Source organism: Numenius arquata, chromosome 4 (assembly GCF_964106895.1).
Source record: "Numenius arquata chromosome 4, bNumArq3.hap1.1, whole genome shotgun sequence".
NCBI lineage: Eukaryota > Metazoa > Chordata > Aves > Charadriiformes > Scolopacidae > Numenius > Numenius arquata.
Genome location: NC_133579.1, coordinates 5,149,466 through 5,173,527, shown reverse-complemented (window position 1 = coordinate 5,173,527; position 24,062 = coordinate 5,149,466). Strand labels below are relative to the sequence as shown.

Sequence of the window (24,062 nt, the reverse complement as noted above, 5' to 3'; positions counted from 1 at the left end):
TATAAGACACAGGAATAATAGCTAATATAGGAGACAATTTTTAAAATATCTTTCTTTTCTCCTGGTAGAATGAGGGCATGAACTTTTCTGACACAAGTGCATGTAAAATATCTCCACTGGGTTTTCCAGGAAAGGCCAATTAGACAAGATTGATCACTGACTGATCGCATACAGTCATGTGCATATGGGGCTGCCATTTCAAAACGACGGCCTTTACGTATCATTTTGCCCTTGGTCTTGCTTTATCTTGTAGTTCATATTAAGAGTATAACAGTGTCTAAGTCTTCCTTCCTCCTATTTCCTTAGCTGAGAGGTGATGAGAAATACAATTAGAATGCGCTTCCATTAGAACCCTTACCTTTAAGAGTACTTATGAAGAACTAGTCTTCACTTGGTTTTGTTTGTTGAAAAACACTATGAAATACCGTTTGTGGGGAGAAAAAGACATTTTGGGCTAGAGCCTGTTATCATGAACTTTTTACATACATTTTTTAGGAGATACTCCTATGTTAATTTTTTTTTAAATAGTGATAGATTATTGTTCAAAAACATTCAAGTTCTTAAAATGTAATTATTCAGTGAGAAAACTGAGGTGAGGAATATCATCGGTGAATTTCCTTAGGATCCAGTCTAAGAGAATCTTCTTTGTATTACCATATACTTCATTGTTTATGATTTGAAATTGGAAGGTGGTGGGGTTTTTTAAATGAAACTTGACATTATATTATATACATTCAGTAGCATTTATTACCTGACAACTTTACAATACTGCATCTGTTTTCACATCTGTTTCTGATGAGGACAGCTAAATTGAATGTTCTTGAAATTGAAAGTTATTTGGAAAATAAATTTTAAAAAAACCTAATACAGCTCTTTACATGGTTCCTTTGTGCAGCAACGCTTAACAGGCTTTCAGGATAGATTTACAGAAGTGCAATTTTTTGTCTCCGTGGGCTTTATTTCTTGTTTTGCCCCTTCAGGATTTTTAATGGACATAAAGGCCAGTTCTGTGTTAAGAAATTAAGCGTAGCCAGGACCATTCTGTAGAATCCTACCTCTTAGGAATGATCCCTTACATGAGTTAATTCCTGAAACGTTCCTATGACTTGTTTCTAAGTGTATTACTTGGCTTGGGCCAAATGCAACCAAAGGCTACATGGTAATGGTTTAACATTAGACAGAATTTGGTTCCATTTCACCTGAGCATGTTCCCAGGTGATGTTTGTTTTCCAGGTATAAATGTAGTCAAGTTCATTGCAGTTCCTTTCCCAGAAATACATGCTGATACTAGAGCTTCCTTATCTAGGCTGTGGTGAATCATTTTCCAAACCATCTGTGGTTTGGATTAACTATTTAACCCTTCAGGTAGATGTCATGGATCTAGAACAGCGTGTCTAAACGTGTTGTTGGATTCTGTTATAATGTTGTTATTACATAGATGTCACAAGACACATAAAACACAATAGTAAATTCTTCTATATGCTCTTCCTTGCTTTATTTTCCTGACAATCGGGAACTGTCTTGGGGATTAGGACAGAGCCCATAACCCTGCTGTTTTATCTGTGGTTTAGATTATGAATTCAGAGAAGACAAAGAAAGCGTGTGTATGTTTCTTTATTTTTGTTTCTCATTATCTATTTTTTTCGAAAACTATTTCTTTCTGGCTGCCTTTGTCAGGGAGTACTTGGTTAGTACTGTTGGTTGATGTAACTCCTTCTCCAAGTAATCCAGTTAATTAGTTAGTTGCTTAGTTACATGAGCATTTGGATTTGGAAAACCAGTTTGCTCTGAATCACAGTTACTTTCGTGGAAAGGTGTTTCATTTAAATGGATTCTTGTCAAATATCTGCTATTATTAGCTTTGTGCCAGTATTTAGGGCTTCAGTCCAAGACGGAGGTAAAGAAAATACAAGCAGACAGGTCAGTCAAAATGGAAGCTTTTGGTTTGACAGTCTAATAAAATTTCAGAGTTTACCAATGTAATTGCAAAAAAAATTCCTAAAATTCCTGCAATTAAAACAGATTTATGGTATAGATTCCCTCCTTTCTGGTCTTTCTTTCAGACTTGCAGAGTTTGGCGTTCAGTCTCGCTTGATGATTCAGACCGTGTCTCTAGGACACGGAAGCTGTGTAAAATCAGCAACTGACACCGCTTCTGTAAGGAAAGAAAATGAGAAGCGATGCCTTGTGACTCACAGATTCTAAGGCTGAAGTGCAGAGTTAATATAATACAAATTTCTGAATTGATTCACAGCACAGAAACTATGCGTGAAAGCGTGCGGTTTCTAAAGCTTCTCAATAATGTGAAGAATTTTATGTTTACAGATAGAGAAGTTGAGGTAGGATATTAGTATTTCAGTGAAACTCACAGAATTCTAGTTTGGTTAAAAAAATTATAGAGGAAAAAGCCACTGAATTCCCTGTGAGTTTCAGGGGTTTTCCTGTCTGTTAGGACACTTTCCTGGGAAATGGAAGTTCAGATTCCCGCAGAAGTATAGACCAGCCATGCTACCAAAGCTCTAGTGTCCTACGTGAGTGCTCTGACCATGGGGCTACTGGTGATGCATCTCCTCTAAAATTTGCTGCTTCTGGAAAGACCCTACTTGTGTTTATGTCATGAAATAAACTGTCATATACATTGCATTGTAGCACGTCTGCATTGGAAGATACATTGAGGCAGAACGTAGCCAGGATGCTATAATGCAGAAATAGGATTAAAATGGGTTGATATGATCGTACCCATTTCAGCAATATTTCTGAGCCAGACCATGCGAAATAAGGAGTTACAGCCTTTACCGCTTGCCAGAGTTGAAGACTGACTAAAAAAATGTCATTCTAAAGCATTTGAAAGAAGGCAGGGGAAGGTTATTCATCTGCTGGCTTTCACATAATCCCAACAGTCCGTGGACTGGTGCTTTACTTAAGCTTTGTGTAGTGGAGCTCTCACATAAGTCTCTCATGAAGACTTGTCATAACATTGTGAAATTTGCCCGAAATTACCAGCAATAGCTTTCAGTCACTTTAAACATAATAATGGGAGACAGCTAAGTATTAGAGATCCAGAATCAGTCTCAAGTGAAGATGATCTGATAATTCATTTGAGATTTTGACCAAGGTTAATATTAAAACATTTTTTTCTATGCTGTGTCTAGGGTTTACTTTCTTCTTACATGTAGTATTACCACAATGAATACAGGTTATAATTAATAAAATAGAGGAAACAACTACTCTAAGTCATAAACACATTTCTCCTCACCCAAAAGTATTTCTCACTGTGGAGGTTCCCTCAAAATCCATATCAGAAATTAGAAATACTGAGCTTTTTAAACTATGCTTAAATCAACGGATACACAGATGTTGTGGCTGCAACATCCAACCCCTCCCAGGGAGCGCAACATCTCCACCCAACGTGAAGGTGAGATTCAGGTGTCCTTCAGTCTTTCGCTTCTTCTCCTGGTCTCCATATAAAGGAAGCTCAATTGTGTCAAGTTGGTAGACACCGATATGCATAAAAAGATGACACCTGGACTACACCATAAAATAATCCTCTAGGTTCATCTAGTGCAGATTTCAACACCCGCCTCTCCTGAAAATATTTCCGTGTGCACTAATGTCTCTGTCAGTCTCTTCTGTTATTTATGAGAGAATATAAATTGGAGACCCCTTAAGATTCTAAGGTTTATACATATAAAAAACCAAACCTATAAAAACTTTTTAAATAACAGAATACTTCATCTGAATTTACTGAAGCTTTTGAAATGAGGTGCCAAATAAACGTCCTGGTGTTCTCAATAGAGCTGTCTCTGATTCTTCATTTACTGTTTTCACTGCGGCTGCTTATGTAGTTGAAAGGAGGAAAATGAATTAGGTCACTGAAGCTGTGGTGTACGAGTCTAACAAGATTCAAAAAGGAAAGCCAGGTGATCAAGTGAGGCAAAGCATGACTGTGTAATGTAAATTACCTTTCTATTAAGTAGAATATGAAAGTGATACTTTGTCCCTAAAACGTCTAGAAGAGAAATCAGCGTAACAAGGATAGACACGGCATTCACGGTTTCCTTATTCGTATGCTGATGGTGGAGCCTCAGCAAAAACGTGGGAAATTTTTAGGTGCTTTTCATTTTCACTTAAGGGACTGCAAGCTTTTAGCAAGATTGACACTGCGAGTTACTGCAAGTTGTTGCAAGTTTAACTAGCGCCAGCAACCTTTTTTTATTAATTATTTGACATCATTCTAGGGAGAAAACGAAGGGAGAAAACAGCTAGAGTAGCAGGAATAAACCTTAGAATGGGCCAAATGGTTCTTTCTCTAACTACTGTAGGCACCTTGTATGATGGAGGCATTGCGGGCAGTGGAATAACCATTTTTCCTGGCTCATAGGCATACGATGGTAGTCAAGTGATGGAGAGCTCTGGAGAGATGTCTGGAGGGTGGAGTGCGGGTAACGCACTCAACACGCTGCAGAAAGCAGAACAGAAGAACGAGGAGGAATGAGTCTAATCCAGGGCCTGGGTCACATTTGACTCTGTCAAAATGGAAGCTCTTGGAATTCTGCTGAGCAAAATTATAGCGTCTGGCTGGAGCGGGGTAAATAGATTTGTATGAAAGCAGTTTGCAGGCTTTTTTTGTTTGTTTGTTTCATTTCAATGGAGGCTTCTACTTCAAACTGTGCTTTTTCCATATCTGTGTCAATTAAGAAGAGGCTTTAAAAATGGTTTGTTTTGAGGAAGATGAGACAATATGGTTGCTAGGCTAAGTAATCACTGTGCTGTCCTTCTTCCACATGCTCTTTGTTTGGAAAGCATTGTTTTGTGGCAGGGGTATTTATTGAGACACCGAGCTAGGTAACAGCCGAGGCCTTGTTTCCCTAAAATTTTCTCTCGTTAAAGGATAGGAATAGAATATCTGTCTCCTAATTAGGAACACTGTATTTGAAATGTCTTTGCTAGCCTAGAAAATAGTTTAATTAAAGCAAAATTAATATTCCTATCCTATCATTTTATATCTATTTTTTTTGCATACGTGCTTGTTTTTCAGTTTGACTACAACTCTTGTACATGATCCTTTATCTACAACCCTTCTAGTAACATTGAGAACAGAGATACTCACCACTTTAGAGCGCCTTTTTCATACAATTTTTAAGGACAATTTGTTTCCTTAATCTAAATTCCTAATATAATGATGCAAATCTTCACTATTGTTTTGAATACTTCAGTTGGATTTTGCTTGCTTCTTGCAATCCTCTCCAGTTACCTTCTCCCCTTAAGTGGTTAAAAACATGAATACTAGTTTCAGAAATGCATTTTATTAAAATGTTAATACCATTTTCAGAATTGAAAGATACATTATGTAAATCCTAGCAGGGTTATTTTTAAAATGCCAAATGCAGATCTATTTATTAGTTTTGCATTAATTCGTAATGCAAATAAGAGTGCTGCTACTAATCTGTAACATTCTTTTGGTTGGGGTGTTCATTATACAAGTGACCTCATCTGTTGCTTAGCAGAACTGACACAGTGCTGCTTTTAAGAACTGTGCGTTTATTAAAAAAAAATAATTTTTCAAGATGATACCCTAGATTTCTACAGTTGCAATTGAAAAGTAAGAAATGGAAGAGATTTCAGGCATTGGGGTGGGCAAATCTCTCTTGGAATTTTGTTAATGGGAATCTTTTCATTAATCCACAATTGCTTCTGGGTATTTTGTAGCCTTTTGAAATTATAATGTACTGGTTTTGTACTTTTTTAATGAATAGTTTTATTTTCTATTTCTTCTTTTCTTTTCCTATTTACATGTGTGGTTGAGAACAAACAGTACAGTGTTTCTTTTTTTAATTTCTCTTCAGGAAACAACAGGTTTTAACACCCCCCTTCTCAGACCTCGTGTGATTGGAGAATGGATCGGTCGTGAAGAGAATGATGCTGACCCACTGGCTGCTGAGATGCTGCAGCCACCAATACCAAGAAATAAAAATGAGCAGTGGGACAGCGAGGATAGCAGCAGTCCTGGAGGAAGGTGGGATTTTGATTCTGCCTAGAAATTTTATCATTTGTGAAGCGGATCTGTCTTTGTAACACCCCATTTCTGAGAGCAGAATGCAGAGCTTTTAAATTCCCACGTCACAGTTTGGCGGCATGCAGAATAAATGGGAGATATTAATATGTGACTGGTTTCTTCTCATGCTTTTATATGTGATTAACTTTATATTTGTTTGCAATCCCATGGTTTTATTCCCATGTATAAAGATAAGTGTATGTTGACAAGATTGGGGCTCATTGTGTAATAATTTTGTAATGTGTAGCTTCATTCAGACACTTCAAACCCTTCCGTCTTTCAGCAGTTGGTAGTAGCTCTTTGTTAATCTTCTTGACACTTCAGTGATAAATCTGATTTTCTCATTTAAAGGAAAGATAGACAAGGAAAACAGTGTCTATGTTAATTTTAACAGGATTTCCTAAATTAATCCTTAGTTATTATACTTAGCAACTTGGTGTTAATAGCAATTCTTTCTCAAACAGAAAATTGTATTGTCTGTAGTAAATAACTTCTGACAATTTATTTTGCTTGACTGAGGGTGGGGGAGTATGTTTGTTTGTTAATGTGCTTCAGCTACATGGAAGAGATTATCATTTTTCCAAGGAGTCCATTTTCCATGGTTTAAAGATACCTGTTTATCACAGAAAGTGAAATATTCACAGCCTTTCTTTAGAAGGCATTCATGCTGTTGTTTTTTTTTTTAATGTAGAGCTTGTGCACTGCCTCTGGTAATTGCCTTAAACATCTGTCGTTCTCCCTCAGCCCTGCAGCCTTTCTCCTTGTTTATAACTAGTACTCTGACTGCAGCAGACATCTTTTTCTTCCCCCTTTAAGAAGGTAGAAACTCTCTGCTTTCCCTTTGAAAAGGTCTAAGGTATTATTGCAGAATCATAGAGTATCTCAAGCTGGAAGGGACCCGTTAGGATCATTGGTCATCTCCCTGCTCCTCGCAGGACTACCTAAAACTAAACCATGTGACTAAGAGAACTCCTTGAACTCCGACAGTCTTGATGCCGTGACCTGGGGAGCCTGTTCCAATGAGACTGACCACCCTCTCACTGAAGAACCTTTTCCTAATGTCCAATCTGAACTTCCTGTGATGCAGCTTCATCCCATTTTCTTGTGTCCTGTTGCTGGTAACCAGAGAAAGGACATCAGCACCTACCCCTCCACTGCCTCCCTTGAAGAAGTTGTAGACTGAACTACAACTTGAAGAAGTTGTAGACTGGCATGAGGTCACATCTCAGTCTTCTCAGCAAGCTGAACAAGCCAAGTGACCTCAGCCACTCCTCCTAAGTCTAGCCCTCAAGGTCTTTCACCATCTTGATTGCCCTCCTCTGGGCATACTCTAATAGTTTGATGTTCTTCTTATATTGAGGTGCCCAAAACTGCACACAATACTTGGGATGGGGCTGCACCAGTGCGGTGTAGAGTGGGACAGTCACCTCCCTCAACCAGCTAGTGATGCTGTGCTTGATGCACCCCAGGACATGGTTGGCCATTTAGGATGCCAGGGCACACTCTTAACTCATATTCAACTTGCCGTCAGCCCAAACCCCCAGATCTCTTTCCACAAGACTGCTCTCCAGCCTCATGTCCCCCAGTTTGAATTGTGAATGTTCCTTCGCTATGTCCTCCATATGCCTTCTACACTGGAATTCACCTCCCTGTCACTGGGAAACTACTCTGTCACTTGCTGTACTCTCACAGGCTGTATTCATTAACTTTCCTTACATGTTGGGAATGTTTGCTATCCATGAGTACTTCTTTCTTCTTTTAATTAGATTATTGTGGGGGTAGCTGCAAGTACTAATATTTCAAAGAAGCAGCAGCATGTACAAATGTAGCCAGACGTTGGACTGGAACCAGGAGAACTCAGACACTGGGTCTCTCCAGTGCAGTTCCTGGGAAAGTAATGGAGTCAGCAACTGGCACTGGAGCTTCACTGTGAGGGCCTGGGTTTCTTTTTACTTATTCAGCAGCCCTGTAAAGACACCGAATAAAGATCTTTTCCCCATTTCAGAGCAAACTGGGAATATTGTATCCCTTCTCTCAATGGGAAGGAGCAGAAATAAGCAGCTCTGATTTCTAGACAGGAGCAAAGAGGTTTAGTTCTGAGTAACAAAGATGATTCAAAGCAGCGTATTTTTCTCTTTGTAGAGAGTGGTGCAAGCTGTGAGAGACCTCACAGCTAATGCTGTAATTAAAAAATGTGATTAATGGCTTTGAGAACAGTATTTGAGAAGTCTTTTTGAGTATCGTGACAAAGTCACATTGCCTGATGTATGAAATAAGGGGACTATGGGGTACTTGATGCCAGGAAAGACTCATGGGACACTGATATCTCTAGTTTTAAGGGTCAGTAAGCGATGAAGACCTGTTGAAAAATATGTACCGTTAAATGGGAATACTGATTTTCAGTGGAAATTAATAAGTACTAAATTACATGCAGCATATGGATTTACATTTGGATGACTGATTTTATGTCTGGGATAATTCTTTGCTTCATTAGCATTTCATCAGCTTTTGCAAGGCATTTATAAAAAGCATGTTTGCAGTCTTGCGAAACAAGCATAAAACTGCAGAACTTCAAGATAGTGGTGATACTAAAATTGAGGCTACCTCTATATGGAAGTTTAAAAGCCCTGTATTGATCAAGGTTAATCTGAATGTTTAATAATAATTAACTAATAACAGGCAGTTTCTTCAAGGTCTGATTCAGTGTTACTGGGAATTAAAATACTATTAGCAGAATTTGGAATTCACTATGCACCAAATGCATGAGACAAGTAATATGTAATAATAATTTAGTTTTAATGTAGTATATACCTAGTGCATCCAGAAGTAGTGGGAGTAATATGGATTTTATGAGATTAAATGAAACTCTCAAAAGAGTGAATTTGCTATCAGTTGTAAAGAACTTTTGGCTGCCTCATCTGTATTTCATTCATCTACTTCATAGTTAATATAGCCTAAAATAATTCAGTTACATTTTTACCTGGCAACTGAAGGAGGGAGCAATTTGAAATTCGTATTAAGTGTTTCCAATTATATCTTGTTAAATTTGATTTAGCAACACTTTTAATAAAAAGTGATAGTTTATCGATTACTAATTATCGCGATTTATGTGATAAGCCCGCAAAGTCTCAAAACTAATCCTAATCATCAGTTATAGTATAAGAACAGGAAAGTCAAAACTGTAATTGTCCCATTATTTCCAGGGACATTTCCATGTTTTCTTTTACCTGTCACTAAACATAAGGAAATGCTACAAAAACGAAATACTAAATAAATATCCAGAGGGATTCGGCATTGACAGATCACTGGTAATTGCCATAATGGTCATGCAATTTTTTGTTTTGTTTTCACAGACCATAGTGTAGACCATAGACTTTTTCTGTTTGGTGTCAGGGGAAGCCCTGGGTCCTTACACATCCATAGCATTCTATAGGGGACTGAATAGGTTGCAGAGAACGGCATATTCCTATGGACCACTGGTCTGTTGATAACATGCTGGTTTTCAATATTGGTCTTTCCAGCATAAAGCAGATACATACACAGTGAGTATACACAGTACACAGTATTTGGGAATCTGAGTTTTCTGCTTTTTCTGTCTTTGCAACCACAAACCTCACTTTCTGCTCCATTCAGTAGTGGACAGTGGGAAAGAACTACTGTTTCCTCCTTAAAAACATACATTCCTGTGATGATGAGCAACGAAAGAACACATCGTATATCTGAAAGCCAGTCCCAGTTCATAGAATCATAGAATCATAGAATCATCCAGGTTGGAAGAGACCCTTGGGATCATCGAGTCCAACTATCTACCCTACTCTACAAAGTTCTCTCCTCTACCCTATCCCCCAACACCACATCTAAACGGCTCTTAAACACATCCAGGGATGGTGACTCAACCACCTCCCTGGGCAGCCTGTTCCAGTGTCTGACCACTCTTTCTGTGAAAGACAGTTACTTACAAAAAGAAATGGAATTAATTTTGAGCAACTGAAAAGACAGGTTTCACTTCAACTTTGGCTGGGAAAGGTAGCAGAGGCAGTCTGAGGTAGCTGTGTCTTGTCAAACTGATTGATGAAGGGTCACCTTCTTGCCATTAGCATTCCGGCTTGCTACAGAGGAAAGACTCCATTTGTCACTGGTTTTGTGCTGCTATGTGTTGGTGCTATAAGGGTGCAAGATAAGGTATTAGTATGTGATAAGTGACCATATAAGAGTGCTGATGGCAATACTGCTGGTACCGAGCTCATCTTTCAGAAATTTGAACACTGTGAAAATAGGATTAAACTCATTTCCAAGTCGTTGTTAGTAGTTTTCTACATGATAAATTTCCTGGAGAAATTCTGAGAATCAAGGCTCTTGGTAACTTCCTCAAGGGATAATGTGTGTACAGAGTGGGGAATTTGGGTAATTTTTAATATGTTTCTTAGAGCCTGAAATGAACTAGAGCTTGCAGAAGCTCCAACCGTAACCTGATATCCTGAACTCAAAGCCCATTCTTCATCTCCAAGGTCCACTTTGTCTTATCAGTGTTCATCTTTGCAGTGGGAAATGGACTATCATCAATTATACTAAATTGCATACTCTTGCAACAGATCTGCCTTCCTGCAACAGGATGTAGGGATCTGAGATGTTGCCAATATCCTCATGTGGGGCACCAAACTTCTGTCCTGTTGTCTTTATCTTGATATTGTAAGGAATCAGAATTTGCTAACTGTCCTACCTTAGACCCTTCTGCTAACTTCCATGCAGTTCCAATTGTCCGTTATTTAGGTTAGGGACAGAAGTCAACCCATGAGAATTGTCCTTAATATAAGTTCTACATAGTCCTTAGGGCCATGAAGATGCTCAGAGGGCTGGAGCACCTCTGCTATAGGGGCAGGCTGAGTGAGTTGAGGTTGTTCAGCCTTGTAAGGAGAAGGCTCCAGGGAGATCTTAGAGCCCCTTCCAGTCCCTAAAGGGGGCTCCAGGAGAGATGGGGAGGGACTCTTGGTCAGGGAGTGGAGCCATAGGATGAGGAGAAACGATTTTAAACTGAAAGAGGAGAGATTTAGGTTAGAGCTTAGGAAGAAATTCTTCCTGTGAGGGTGGTGAGACACTGGAACAGGTTGCCCAGAGAAGCTGTGGCTGCCCCATCCCTGGAGGGGTTCAAGGCCAGGCTGGATGGGGCTTTGAGCAACCTGGTCTGGTGGGAGGTGTCCCTGCCCATAGCAGAGGGTTGGAACTGGATGATTTTTAAGGTCCCTTCCAACTCTAACCATTCTATGATTCTATGGTTAATCCTGTGGGGTCGTGGTAACATAACCACTGGAGGAAGCAGTTCTTTGTTCTCAACTTTGTTGCTGTGCGATCAATACCTTAGCAATAATGATTAGTAATTGACATCCTGTTGTTCTTCATATGCTGCTTATTTAGACTTGATTAATGCCCATAAAGGCAATGGGAAATTTCACATGATCATTTGATCAAAACTTTAGATAGGAACTGAAAACACAAACCGACTTATAGCATCCAATGATCAGGGAATGAGTGACAACCAGCTGGTTTATGTGTCATCTGGTGGCATTAACATTGAGATCTGGAGGACATCATGGACTACAGTAATTTGACAAATGTGTGACATAAAGTTGTGCTTTCCTCCCTCACAGCTTAAAAATGGAGCCAAAGACCAAAGGACTAAAACAACAACAGCAGCAACATAAGAAGCTGCTGGCTGCCATGCTTTCTCAGGACTCATTTGATTCTGCTCAAAGCACAGCTCCATCTGTAACCGAAGAAGATATTGACAATGAAGATGATGCAATGGAACTGCTGGGTAACTGTAAAAAATTATGTGCATTTTCTGATATGTTTTTTATTATAGATTAATCTAAAAAGTGTAATATCCGATCAAACATAGATTAGTTTGAATCCGCTCCCTGTGTTTGGAGCTAAAGTATCCAGCAGCTGTGTGAAGGTTAATAGGGTTTAACTTGCAACTTTCAGGAGTAAATGTAATGAAGACTGTATATGTGTGTGAATAAACTGCTAGCTGCATCAAAATCCCGTGAGAAATCAAACATTTCAGGTGCTTAAAGTAATTAATTTGGTTTCCTACATGAATCACTTGCAGGTTCTACTTGGAGAATGTATTTATGTACAAGGAGCAGAATCAGCTTCACTGGCTTTCATCTAGTTCTTTTTCTTAGCTGTATCACAGCTCTAGCTTCAGTGTGTTTTATTTGAGACTTACTAGCTACAAATAGCTTATGCAATGTGAATTTGTAACCTCTGCAGAGGATTAGATTGTAATTTTCCAGTAGACTGTATTGCATGTTAAATTGCAGTCTGGAAGGTTCTGTGCTCACTGCTTTCTCTCTTTCCTAGAATTACTGGTTCTGACAGGAGGGAACTCGTTGAAGAAAGTTAATTAGTAATCTCTTTTCTGCAATTTTTAAAGGGGTCAATCTAAGATGGTTAAAAGGTAGTCATGGATTTAAAATTTTTTTTCCCAGCTTTTGCTATATAGAACTTTATGTGGGATCAAAGCACCGGAAATACAGAATCTCAGGATAAATCACCATTCTTACGTTTGTGAATGCTGTCACAAATTATTCGTTTCCAGTTAGACCTTAATCTAAAATCAGAAAAAAACACATGGTGCTCTACTCTCTTTCTGTTATATTTTTGTTGTTTTCTTACTACGGTCTTCATAGGATCACAGAGTAGTTGAGGTTGGAGGGGGCTGCTGGAGATGTCTAGTCCGACCCCTTGCTCAAAACAATGAGGTAGAGCAGGTTGCTCTGAACGTTGGTTAGTTGGGTTTTTGACTCTCTCCAATAATGGAGACATCTCTGGGCAACCTGTTCCAGTGCTTGACCATGCTCGTGGTAAAATAAGCTTTTTGTTATGCTTAAATAATTGTGAATGAATACATTATTTTTTTTTTCAGTAGTTTTTAAGTTTGATGCATGAATTGTTTTTACAGAAACGAAGAGATCATGGGTTGGCGCACTCAAGAGTCACAGTGGGTCGGTTAGTTCTTTGTGTTTGAAGGAAGTCACACTGCTTGTGACTGGGCTTGCACTCTTCATGGAATCAGTTAGTATTTCCAGAACTAATCCATGGATTACAGTGAAGGCCATAAATAGTCTGTAGCTGCATTATCTCATTTCCTCCTGCAATTTACAGATCTTTCCAACTTTTTGGTGGGACATAAGCAAGCTGAATGGGTGTCTTGTACTGGCATAAACCGTGGGACTCCTAAAGTAGTATTGGGTGGCATCTGGAAGGTACAGTGTGTGAGTGTGCGTGTGATGTTGTTGGCCTCGTTACGTATCACATACAGAATAACATCTTTTGTTGAGGAAAAGTTATCAAATAGATGTGTAGGTCTTTCCTTCTAGACATTTGAATCCCTCAAGGTATCCAGAAGCAGAAAGGCAGTATAAAGGAAATTTCAATTTCTAGTGTTTTGGTGTTTGGGCAGAATATCATCTGTGTACAAACAGGTGTTGTGTTGTGGTTTTTTTTTAATAAGGACTCAGTTGTAAGAATCCATTCTGGGGTTTTTTTGCCATGTAAAACCTGGAACATTTTTCGGTCATGCTTTTCATTGAAACTGGCAAAGTTTATACAAAATCAACTTAAGACTAGGAAAGGTCCTAAACAGCACCTCTGGTTCAGGTAGAGTATCATATAAGTGATTCTGAGATTCTGAAGCAAAATCATGACATAGTTGATGAATAGCCATGATTATAGTGATTACAATATCGCTATGTTATTGTAACTACTACTGATAGAAAATTCAATATGCGCATCTTGGTGTTGAAAGTGCTGTGCTTCTGAAAGAGTGGCTTTTATTTTAATTCTCATTTTGCAATTTGCTGACACTTTATGGTTTATACTTGATATAACAGTTAGGTCACATCCTGCAGAACTGCTCCAAACCTGAGGATATGATAAAGTGTTACACAGGAAGGGTGTTCTATTTTCTTTTGAAAGTAATATAAAGAAAAGTTTGTATCGGCAAACAGAGGTGTTTTTCATTACTATCTTTTCTAGATCAGTAACTATATGATGCTGGGATTGATTTTGTTTTTATTATGTACTGCATTAATCCATTAACTGCTTTGATGCTTTTTACACTGCTTATACGCAGTATAACTAATTTCAGGTCATGGCTTTCTGCCATCACTGAATTGCAGGGCATTGTTGCATACAGCTACTTGACTTGTTCCCTTTACAGTTCAGTATTCATTGCTTATTCTTAAAAAATTACAAAACCTCACGCTCCTAAGTCTGGATTCTGGAAAAAAAAAAATCTGCTATTTATAGCAGATGATTTTACTGCATACCCTACTTATAATGCAGGTTTTTGCAGAACACAAACTTCCATCTTTATGTGTGTTCACGAGAATCTTTTTCAGAGTTTGGTTGATTTATTTAGGTCTTAAAAAGCATGAAACTGACTGTTGGTGTATTTTCTTTTAAAAAAACCTTCCTAGTGCTCACATTAGAATTGTCAATGAAGGTTTAGCTAGAATTAAACATTCCAAATAGAAGAAACAATTAAACTGTTCTGGTTCTGAAGAATCCATTTCAAAAGAAATACATGTGCAAAAATGAAAAAGAATATTACGGGGCTACATTCTGATTTCAGTTATCACTCTTTATGTATGACATAAGATGCATAGGAGGGCTGTGAACACACTGGTGACTTTCTAAGTGTGTTCAGTTATGCAGGTGGCTAGAATAGATTACTGGCAGAGAACATCCCAGTGGAAAGGATCTTCCTGACTTTAAAAAGCTGAGAACTGTAACTGTAAAATCACATGTATTTGTAAATGTAAAAGCGTAAGGCAAGTGAAGTCTGGGACTGAAAATGATATCAAACGGCTCATTTTGTAAACATCAGAATGCCAAGTATTGTGATTTGTAAATCTAATTGGGAGCTGAAGTAGTTCTTTGTGAAACTCTGCAGTCCTTTTGGAATTCCATGGCATTTGGTCTTAAGCTGTCTTTCGCATTTGGCTGAAGTCCACTGAGACTTTAAAGTCACATTTGCTCAGTATCTCACTGAAGTCCATTGGAGGGGACTGAACTGTATTTTCCCTGAAATTGCCAGGAATATTGATTGAACAGTCACCAAAACATGACTTATTAGTTTTAAAAAATTGGTTGTTTAAGTGTAAGAATATCATCGTTTAAGTGTATTGCAGTGCATAAACATAGACATGGTAAAAGCATAAGTTTTTTTGCATATTTAAGTTCAAGCGTGCTACCTTCTTGAGCTTTTTGCAGGTAAGGAACATGAAAAAGAAATTCTGTATTGTTTTACACAATATTGATATTGAGTCATAATGCTCAGCCGCCTCTGTTGTTGTCCAATCTTTATGCACGCTCACAATATTAAAAATATTACCATACGCTAATACCATGCGCAATAGCTAACTATGAAGCACCACTCCAAAGAGAAGTGTACCCAGAAAGCTCACACAGGTGTAGTTGAAGTGAAAGGTGGTGAAAATTGAAGTTCATTTCCTCCTGGCACACTGATGCATATGTCAGTCTGTGTGATTCTGAAAAGCCTCCATGATTTCAACGCAAATAATCCTTTATCTGAGCTAAAGTTAAGTGTTTGCAGCATCAGGGCTTGTGAAACCATCTCTTCTTCAGAGCTGGTTTCACAGTAATAGTGTTTCTTTTGCTCAATGCAGAAATCTTAAGTGAAAGTTCAGTGATTGTCTGTGTCATGTTTATTATGTATAATTCTTGTTATGCAGTAACAAGCCAGAATCTTTACAAATAGCAATGCACTTTAAGTAGTAATATATTTTTTAACTATTGCTATCAGGAGATACCTGATGTCTTCCGTTTGCTTTAATATCTCTTCCTCTGCCCTTTAGAATTTCTGTTTTCCTCAAAAGCTTTCCAAATGTTAATTACTTAATTATTGTAACACCCCTGAAAGACTGGCTGGTGATATATTTACATTTTATAACAAGAGGAGATAAACAGGATTTAGTGGCGATTGCCTTTGCCTGTAGGATAAGACAATAACTCAGTGTCTGGTAGTCTACCCCTTATATACTCTATACTCCTTTTCTAATAGGTCTCTGGGTGCTTTAACAAAAGGGTGTCCAATCTGCAGTGCTTTCAGTACATTTCCTCTGGTTCAACAGACATTCCTGATTTTCCTGTTTCCTAGAGGTCCTTCACAACACGCAGGAAACAGTCTGTAGACCTGATAAATTATTCTAATATGAGCAGCAGGTTGATCCTCTTTGTTGTCCTCCCCAGCTGGACAAAAACTTCTCCTCTGTTATGTGACTAGAATACATCATTTGCCAGAAAAGAGGCCACAAGGCCCTGGGAAAGATGGTATGTGAGTTGTACTACATCTTCAGAACAGTTTTCTGGCCCGCAGCCTGTTTTGTTGGAGTTTAAGTAGAACGATGGTGTGGCAGAAAGCTATGTGAATCACTCATCGTGTCCCCTTTTGCTGACTCTTCTTTTTGGGTAGCTATTGGGAAATCAGCAGCATTACCAGTGAGCATCTGCTGTGTAGTGCACGCACAGACACTGACACCACTGGGAGACAGTAGGCTCTTCTGCAGGCAGAGACTGGCTGCACTATACATTGCAAAAATTTCAGTGGGAAATGCAATGAACTGGTGTGAATGTGTGTTACAGATCTCCATTAGAAGGGCACTCCGGCTCCATAAGATGTGGATTTAAATACCTTTTTTGGGGTGGAAAAATAGGTTAGAATAGATATTCTTACATCCCTTCAGACCTCTAGTCACGGCATTGTACGCTGCACAGATCCTGCCATGCTGAAATTCACCGGCATCGCAGTCCTTAGAGCTCTTAGAAGGAAATAATTTAGTTCAGTTTTCCTTACAAGTAAAGAATTTCATTCAGCATTTCTACTGTCAAGCAAAAAGATGTTCACGTGACAACATGGTGGTTCACTTTTAAGATAAGATCATGCAGGTGGTGTAATTAGAATCATAGAATGGTTTGGGTTGGAAGGGACCTTAAAAATCATCCAGTTCCAACCCCCCTGCCATGGGCAGGGACACCTCCCACCAGACCAGGTTGCTCAAAGCCCCATCCAGCCTGGCCTTGAACCCCTCCAGGGATGGGGCAGCCACAGCTTCTCTGGGCAACCTGTTCCAGTGTCTCACCACCCTCACAGGAAAGAATTTCTTCCTAAGATCTAATCTAAATCTCCCCTCTTTCAATTTAAAATTCTCCCTCATCCTATGGCTCCACTGCCTGATCAAGAGTCCCTCCCCATCTCTCCTGGAGCCCCTTTAGGGACTGGAAGGGGCTCTAAGGTCTCCCTGGAGCCTTCTCTTTTCCAGGTTGAACACCCCCAACTCTCTCATCCAGTCTTCATACGAGAGGTGCTCCAGCCCTCAGATCATCTTCATGGCCCTCCTCTGGACCTGTTCTAACAGGTCCATGTCCTTCCTGGGCTGAGAACTCCAATTTGCCAAATGCCAAGTGAGAGGTGCCTACAGTCTTCTCCCTTCTGATTAGCATGACTTTATCCTGCAGCCAAGCGACCCGTGCAGCGTGCATAGCACAGCACAGACCTGCGCCTGCTCAGGTCAATTTTTGTGTGGATCATGAACTCCTCATTGTACGATGGTCCTCAGGTTTGAATCACCAGCAAGGAGGAAAGTCAGTGTAGCACAGTATTTTCATGCCACTGGAAAAAGATAGGTTTTCAGTCTAGTCAGAGATAGCCATCAGTGCTTTAGCTTGTCACAGGAGAGTGATAACAGCAGTGCCGTTTGTCTCATGTTCTTATCACTGAATGCTGATTCTTTACACTCAATGCAATGATAAATATTGGTGTTCTCAGATTCCAAGAAGATATTTAGCAAGGTATGATCCAGCATTATTTTTCTCTTAAAAAAAAAAAAAAAAAAGCAAAGTTGTTAATCTTAATATATGTCTTCAAAAGTCAAATGAAGCGTCTTAGTATGCATAAGGACTATCTGCATCACTACTGCCCTCCTAGTGACATTTCTGAAGAAAGTTCCTGTGTAGATAAATACTTAGATGCAGCTTTTTTTGGAAATGGCAATAGATCTACATGCTTCCATTTCTTATGTCTTATGGATTCATAAAGTCATAGCTTTTATGAATCTATTTATGTGAAGTTTTCTGTTTCCTTCAAATTTCAACAGCTGAAAAGAGGAGGCATGCTCCATGTATGAAAGAGAAAGAAAAAAGCACTGGTTTATTGCCTTTTTTCACCTGCATTACCTCCCCAGATGTGTAAAGCATTTACATACTTTTGTGCTCCTTGATGGTTATAACTGGAGCAAAAGAAGGATTGTGTTATATGAATCAGGCTTAGCTTATGAACAGTCATGATGTTACTGCTCTGTGAATGATACAGCTGGTATGAATGAAATATCTTGGACTTTTATGAGATGTAATTGACTTTCTAAGTGACAGGTATTTGACATTCAATGGCTTTTTCTTTAGAGTATGATGTGGAAGATATAGTTCATCCCATTTTGAATAGAACTGTTTGATTTTAGGATAAATACCAATAAATTCAATTTCTAAATAATAATTTAGAATAATAAATAATTTCTAAAATTTCTAAAAAGTCTGATCTTCAGTCTTCCGTTTGTCTTCAATCTTCTTCTATCTGTATGGTAGGCAATTTCTGATAATCTTGATTACTGGGTACTTTGAAACTCCTGAAAGATTTGGAATTTGGTACAGACAATGAACAGTTGAAGGCAAAAATTGCAAAAGGATGTTTTTTCCCCTCTTTGTGGGTTGACCCCAGCAAGCAGCTAAGGACCACAGAGCCTCTCACTCATTTACTGCCCTACAGTGGTAGAGGGGAGAGAATAAGAAGAGCTAAAGCAAGAAAACTCATGGATTGAGATAAAGGTGGTTTGATAATTGCAAGAAGGAAAGAAGGAACAAAAGACAGAAAGAAAGAAAAAAGAAAGAAAACTCCAAAACCTAAAAGAAGTGATGCCAAGGCAATCACTCATTGTCTTCCCACAAGCAGACCAATGCCTAGCCAGTCCCCAAGCAACAGCTACTTTGGGAAAAAATACCTCCCGGTTTTTATTGCTGACCATGACATTATATGACCTGGAATATCCCTTTGGTCAATTCAGGTCAGCTGTCCCAGCTCTGTCCCCTCCCAGCCTCTTGCCAACCTGCTGTGGGGCAGAGGGAGAAACAGAGAAAGCCTTAATTCTATGCAAGTGCTGTTCAGCAGTAGCTAAAAGATTGGTGTGTTATCAATTGTAGAATCATAGAATGGTTAGAGTTGGAAGGGACCTTAAAGATCATTCAGTTCCAACCCTCTGCCATGGGCAGGGACACCTCCCACCAGACCAGGTTGCTCAAAGCCCCATCCAGCCTGGCCTTGAACCCCTCCAGGGATGGGGCAGCCACAGCTTCTCTGGGCAACCTGTTCCAGTGTCTCACCACCCTCACAGGAAAGAATTTCTTCCCAAGATCTAATCTAAATCTCCCCTCTTTGAGTTTAAAACTGTTCCCCCTTGTCCTATGGCTCCAGTCGCTGATCAAGAGTCCCTCCCCATCTCTCCTGTAGCCCTCTTTAGGTACTCCAAGAATGCTCTAAGGTCTTCCTGGAGCCTTCTCTTCTCCAGGCTGAACACCCCCAACTCTCTCAGCCTGTTCTCAAAGCAGAGGTGCTTCAGCCTTCTGCTGGACCCATTCCAACAGGTCCATGTCCTTCCTGTGTTTTAGTCACAAGTCTAAAACACAGCACCATATGAGCTGCTATGAAAAAAATCAACTCCATCCCAGCCAGGCCCAGGACATCCCTTAAAGATATTTTTGCCATCACTATTGTGTTTTGAAGACTGAGAAGTTATATTGACATCATGGAAGGTTTCTTCTAGTCTCTCTGGCATCTCTAGTTCTCGCTTCTTTTAGATAAAGGCTCCTCTTCTCCTGAGATAGGTTGATCAGTATACAGTTCTTGCAACTGTTCTCCAATTTTGTATTGCCTTTCACTTAGAGCTGATTCTGGTCTCCTCATGGGTGTTTTAGACCATAATTGTGGATTCCAGAATGTCTTTCACCCTTTCCCTGTGTCTTTTGTGTTCTTTGCTTATTTAGTCTTTGTTGTGCACAAAGGCCTTGGCATAGCACTGGGAAATCACCATAATTGTTACAGAGGGTACGGTTTGTAAGTGACGGTGTCTGGCTGGGATTCTTATGCTACTGCATGAGTGTACTGTAAGTGGTAAAAACTGTAAACCTCATAAAACTCAATAGACCGTGTTCTGGTTACTATTCAGACAACTATTAGTCTTCTGTGGACTTACATAAAGAAACATTCTTTCCTTCAGGAGGTTGTATTTGCAGTAACTACTCCTTTCTTTCATTCTTCCCTTTTAACATACATATTCTGCTATTTCTTTACTGTGGTTGGTTATGTAGAGTTTACCTGGAGGGGTCCATGTGCAGGATCTAATCTTGGGAATGTGTGACAAATATTGAAGTATCATGGTGTCGTGGTTTCGGCCGAATTTACCAAAACCGGACTGACAGATGGCCCTTCCCCCCCCTTTCCCCCCCCAAAAAGAGGAGAGAGGAGGAGAAAGAGATAAGGAGATTCAGAAGTTTAGAATGAACTAAACTACTTTAATGAAGAATTAATATTAAAATAAAAATAAAGAAGAAAATAATGAAATAGATACAATATATACAAAACCGTATCAAGCTCCCAGGATGACAGTCACGTCACCGGCAGGCACTGGGGAAGTCCCAGACTGGACTCAGTGACGGATGGGAACTGGATTCCAGCTCTGGAGTCAGGAACACACGGATCGGGATCAAAGGCAGATGGACAGACAGAGTCCTCTCTGGACGTCGGCCATCGCAGGAAGGGGACTGACCCTTTGATCCCTCAGCCTTTATACTGAGCATGGGGCAGATGGGATGGAATACCCCAGTTGGTCAGGTCTGGGTCACCTCTCCTGTCTGCTCCTCCCCACCGATGTGACCTCTTTTCGTTTGTTCCATTTCCGACCCTCTTAAGGGGGCAAATAACGAAATTGGCTGACCTTGGTTGTTACAGCAATAAGTATAAGCAAGGGCCTCCCTGCACACTGTTCCTTGGCATGGAGCACAAACATTGGTCTTATCACTCTGAGAACGAGCAGTTTTCTCCACAATATGCCGTTAATTCCAGAGAGTTAGAGGCGGCCTAGCTATGATGTAAAGTTACAGAACAGAAAATTGGTTCGGTTTTACTTCAAACTGGGACACATGGAAAGGGTAGAGGAAGAGCAGCAGAGAAACTGCCAAGGTTGTGAAAAAGAATTTCTCTTTTAAAATGGGCAATTATGGATAACTTGAATTTTTATCTTCAGGCTACAGTGATTAGCTTGCTCTAAGCCTAGGAAGTCTCATTAAATCTTTATCTTTTTTGCTTTTATTGCAATATATGAATTGTTTTGCTGTGCTTGAAACAATAAAATAAATGCTGATCACTTTTATGGAAATGCAATATACAAATAATTCCAGGGTAGGTAAATCACTGGGAGTAACTATTTTTACAAAACAGATAAGGTAAGATATAACCTGAAAAAGTATTTTTGTAGTTTTTTATGGCATTCCCCTGAATTTTTCACTACAACGTTATTGCAGATACTGTCAACAGTATTTTTTACCAGATTTCTTGATCTGCAGGACTATTGTCTAGAGAGAAGCTATAAACTCGAAAACTACTACTAATTTTAAAGCAATGTTTTTATGTGTTATGCTTGTCCTGGACCCCTGTGTATAAGTTTAACAAGTGCCATACTCAGTATTTTTTTCTTTCTGCCAACAGATAAAGTCAGTGAAGCAAGAGAGGCATGCAGGCCTCTTTAATGTCATTCATGGAGTTTATTGATTTCAATTCATCTTGGGCTCCCATGCTAAAAGACGGAAACAGCAGTGAGAATCTTTTAGTTGATCTGAACTTCAGCAAAGCTCTAACTGGTTATTCGAAGAACAGGGATTTAGTTTTTGAAGTCTTAAAATAATGGAATCCTGCTCTTGAATTTTACTGTCAGTAATACTACAGATGTTTGATGTTTACACAGAATTTTTAGACTGACGGTAACTTCTAGTAAGCTTGGTAAGTTCTATAGTTTGGTTAAGAGGGCGTTTGTAAGGTTAGAATAATTTATGAGTTGAATTATTCACTGCAACACTTGTATAGTTATTTCTGGTTTGATAAGTATGAAATGGCTTGAAACTGAAGGTGATTGTGCTTCATATTGCTAAAGGGTAAATGGAGAGAGAAAATTAATTATAGGTAGAGATACTAGATACTCTTGAGTTGAAATGAGTTACATGAGCCAATGAAAAGCTTCAAAAGAATGATTTATTTTCAAGAATCACAGAATCATAGAATGGTCCGGGCCAGAAAGGACCTCCAAAGGCCATCTAGTCCGACCTCCCTCCAGTCAGCAGGGACACCCCCAACTAGACCAGGTTGCCCAGGGCCTCGTCGAGCTTCACCTTGAATGTCTCCAGGGAAGGGGCCTCAACCACCTCCCTGGGCAACCTGTTCCAGTGTTCCACCACCCTCATGGTAAAGAACTTTTTCCTAATATCCAATCTAAATCTGCTCTTCTCCAGCTTAAAGCCATTGCTCCTCGTCCTGTCACTGCCGGCCTTTGTAAACAGACTCTCCCCAGCCTTCCTGTAGGCCCCCCTCAGGTACTGGAAGGCCGCTATGAGGTCTCCCCGGAGCCTCCTCTTCTCCAGGCTGAACAACCCCAGCTCCCTCAGCCTGTCCTCATAGCAGAGGTGCTCCAATCCCCTGATCATTTTGGTGGCCCTCCTCTGGACCCGCTCCATCAGGTCCATGTCCTTTCTATATTGAGGGCTCCAGACCTGCACACAGTACTCCAGGTGAGGTCTCACCAGAGCAGAGTAAAGTGGCAGAATCACCTCTCTGGATCTGCTGGCAACACTTCTTTTGATGCGGCCCAGGATGCGATTGGCCTTTTGGGCTGCGAGAGCACACTGCCTGCTCATGTCCAGCTTCTCGTCCATCAGCACCCCCAAGTCCCTTTCCTCAGGGCTGCTTTCTAATACCTCATCCCCCAGTCTGTATTTATACTGAGGATTGTTCCGGCCCAGGTGCAGAATCCTGCACTTGCTTTTGTGGAACCTCATGAGGTTCACCTGGGCCCACCTCTCCAGCCTGTCCAGGTCCCTCTGGATGACATCCCGTCCCTCTGGTGTATTGACAACACCACACAGCTTGGTGTCATCTGCAAACTTGCTGATGGTGCAAGAAGTAGATGTGTACTGAATATCATGATGTGCAGGAGCCTAAAACGTCATTTGTTTACAGTTTACACAAGGAACCAATGCTTATTTTAAGCCTATGCCTATAGAACAGAGCAGGGACACCGTGATTGTCCAGATCAGAGACCTAAATATCTGTATTAACGTAGCCTTCTTATGGTCTCTGTGCCTGGGATTTCTTCAAAAGGGTGGCACGGGGACACAGCAACACAGTATGCATCACTCATTATGATGTGATACTGATCCCAATACGATGGGATCAGACTGATATTCTTCTTGTAAATGTTTGCAGTTCTGGTATTTGATGGCTGTGGAGACACAGAGGTCCCTTTCAACACCATTTCTAAGACAAGAAAGTGATTCTCACAGCCGATTCTCTTCCCCAATCTTATTTAGCTGCCCATCTCCAGATGTGCCAAGCACATCAAGTGTTGGGCAAGTAGTAAGGAGCTGTGATTGAGTCAGGTGGCATGTTTTAGATAACATTTTAAGCTATGAAGCTTAAGGAAGTATCTTCTCATGAGTTCAGCATAGTTGTTTTTTTGTGGAATGCATTGCCACAGAAGATTGTGGAGACTACAAATGCAAATATGCAGAACTAGATAAATTAAAAAGGATTAAAATTAAAAGATAAATTGAAAAAAATAACTAGATAGGTTAATACCACTTTACTAAGTATGTTGGTTCTGGTACC

At 39.8% G+C, this 24,062-nt stretch overlaps 1 protein-coding gene across 1 annotated transcript in view; it reads left to right on the top strand.

The window, feature by feature from the left end:
- The window catches only part of C4H8orf34 (chromosome 4 C8orf34 homolog), a 158,911-nt gene that overhangs the window by 54,652 nt on the left and 80,197 nt on the right, over nt 1–24,062 (top strand). Inside the window, exons 6-7 of the mRNA XM_074146679.1 lie at nt 5,847–6,016; nt 11,701–11,867. Coding sequence (XP_074002780.1) covers nt 5,847–6,016; nt 11,701–11,867 — 337 coding nt within the window. The remainder of the gene's footprint in view (nt 1–5,846; nt 6,017–11,700; nt 11,868–24,062) is intronic.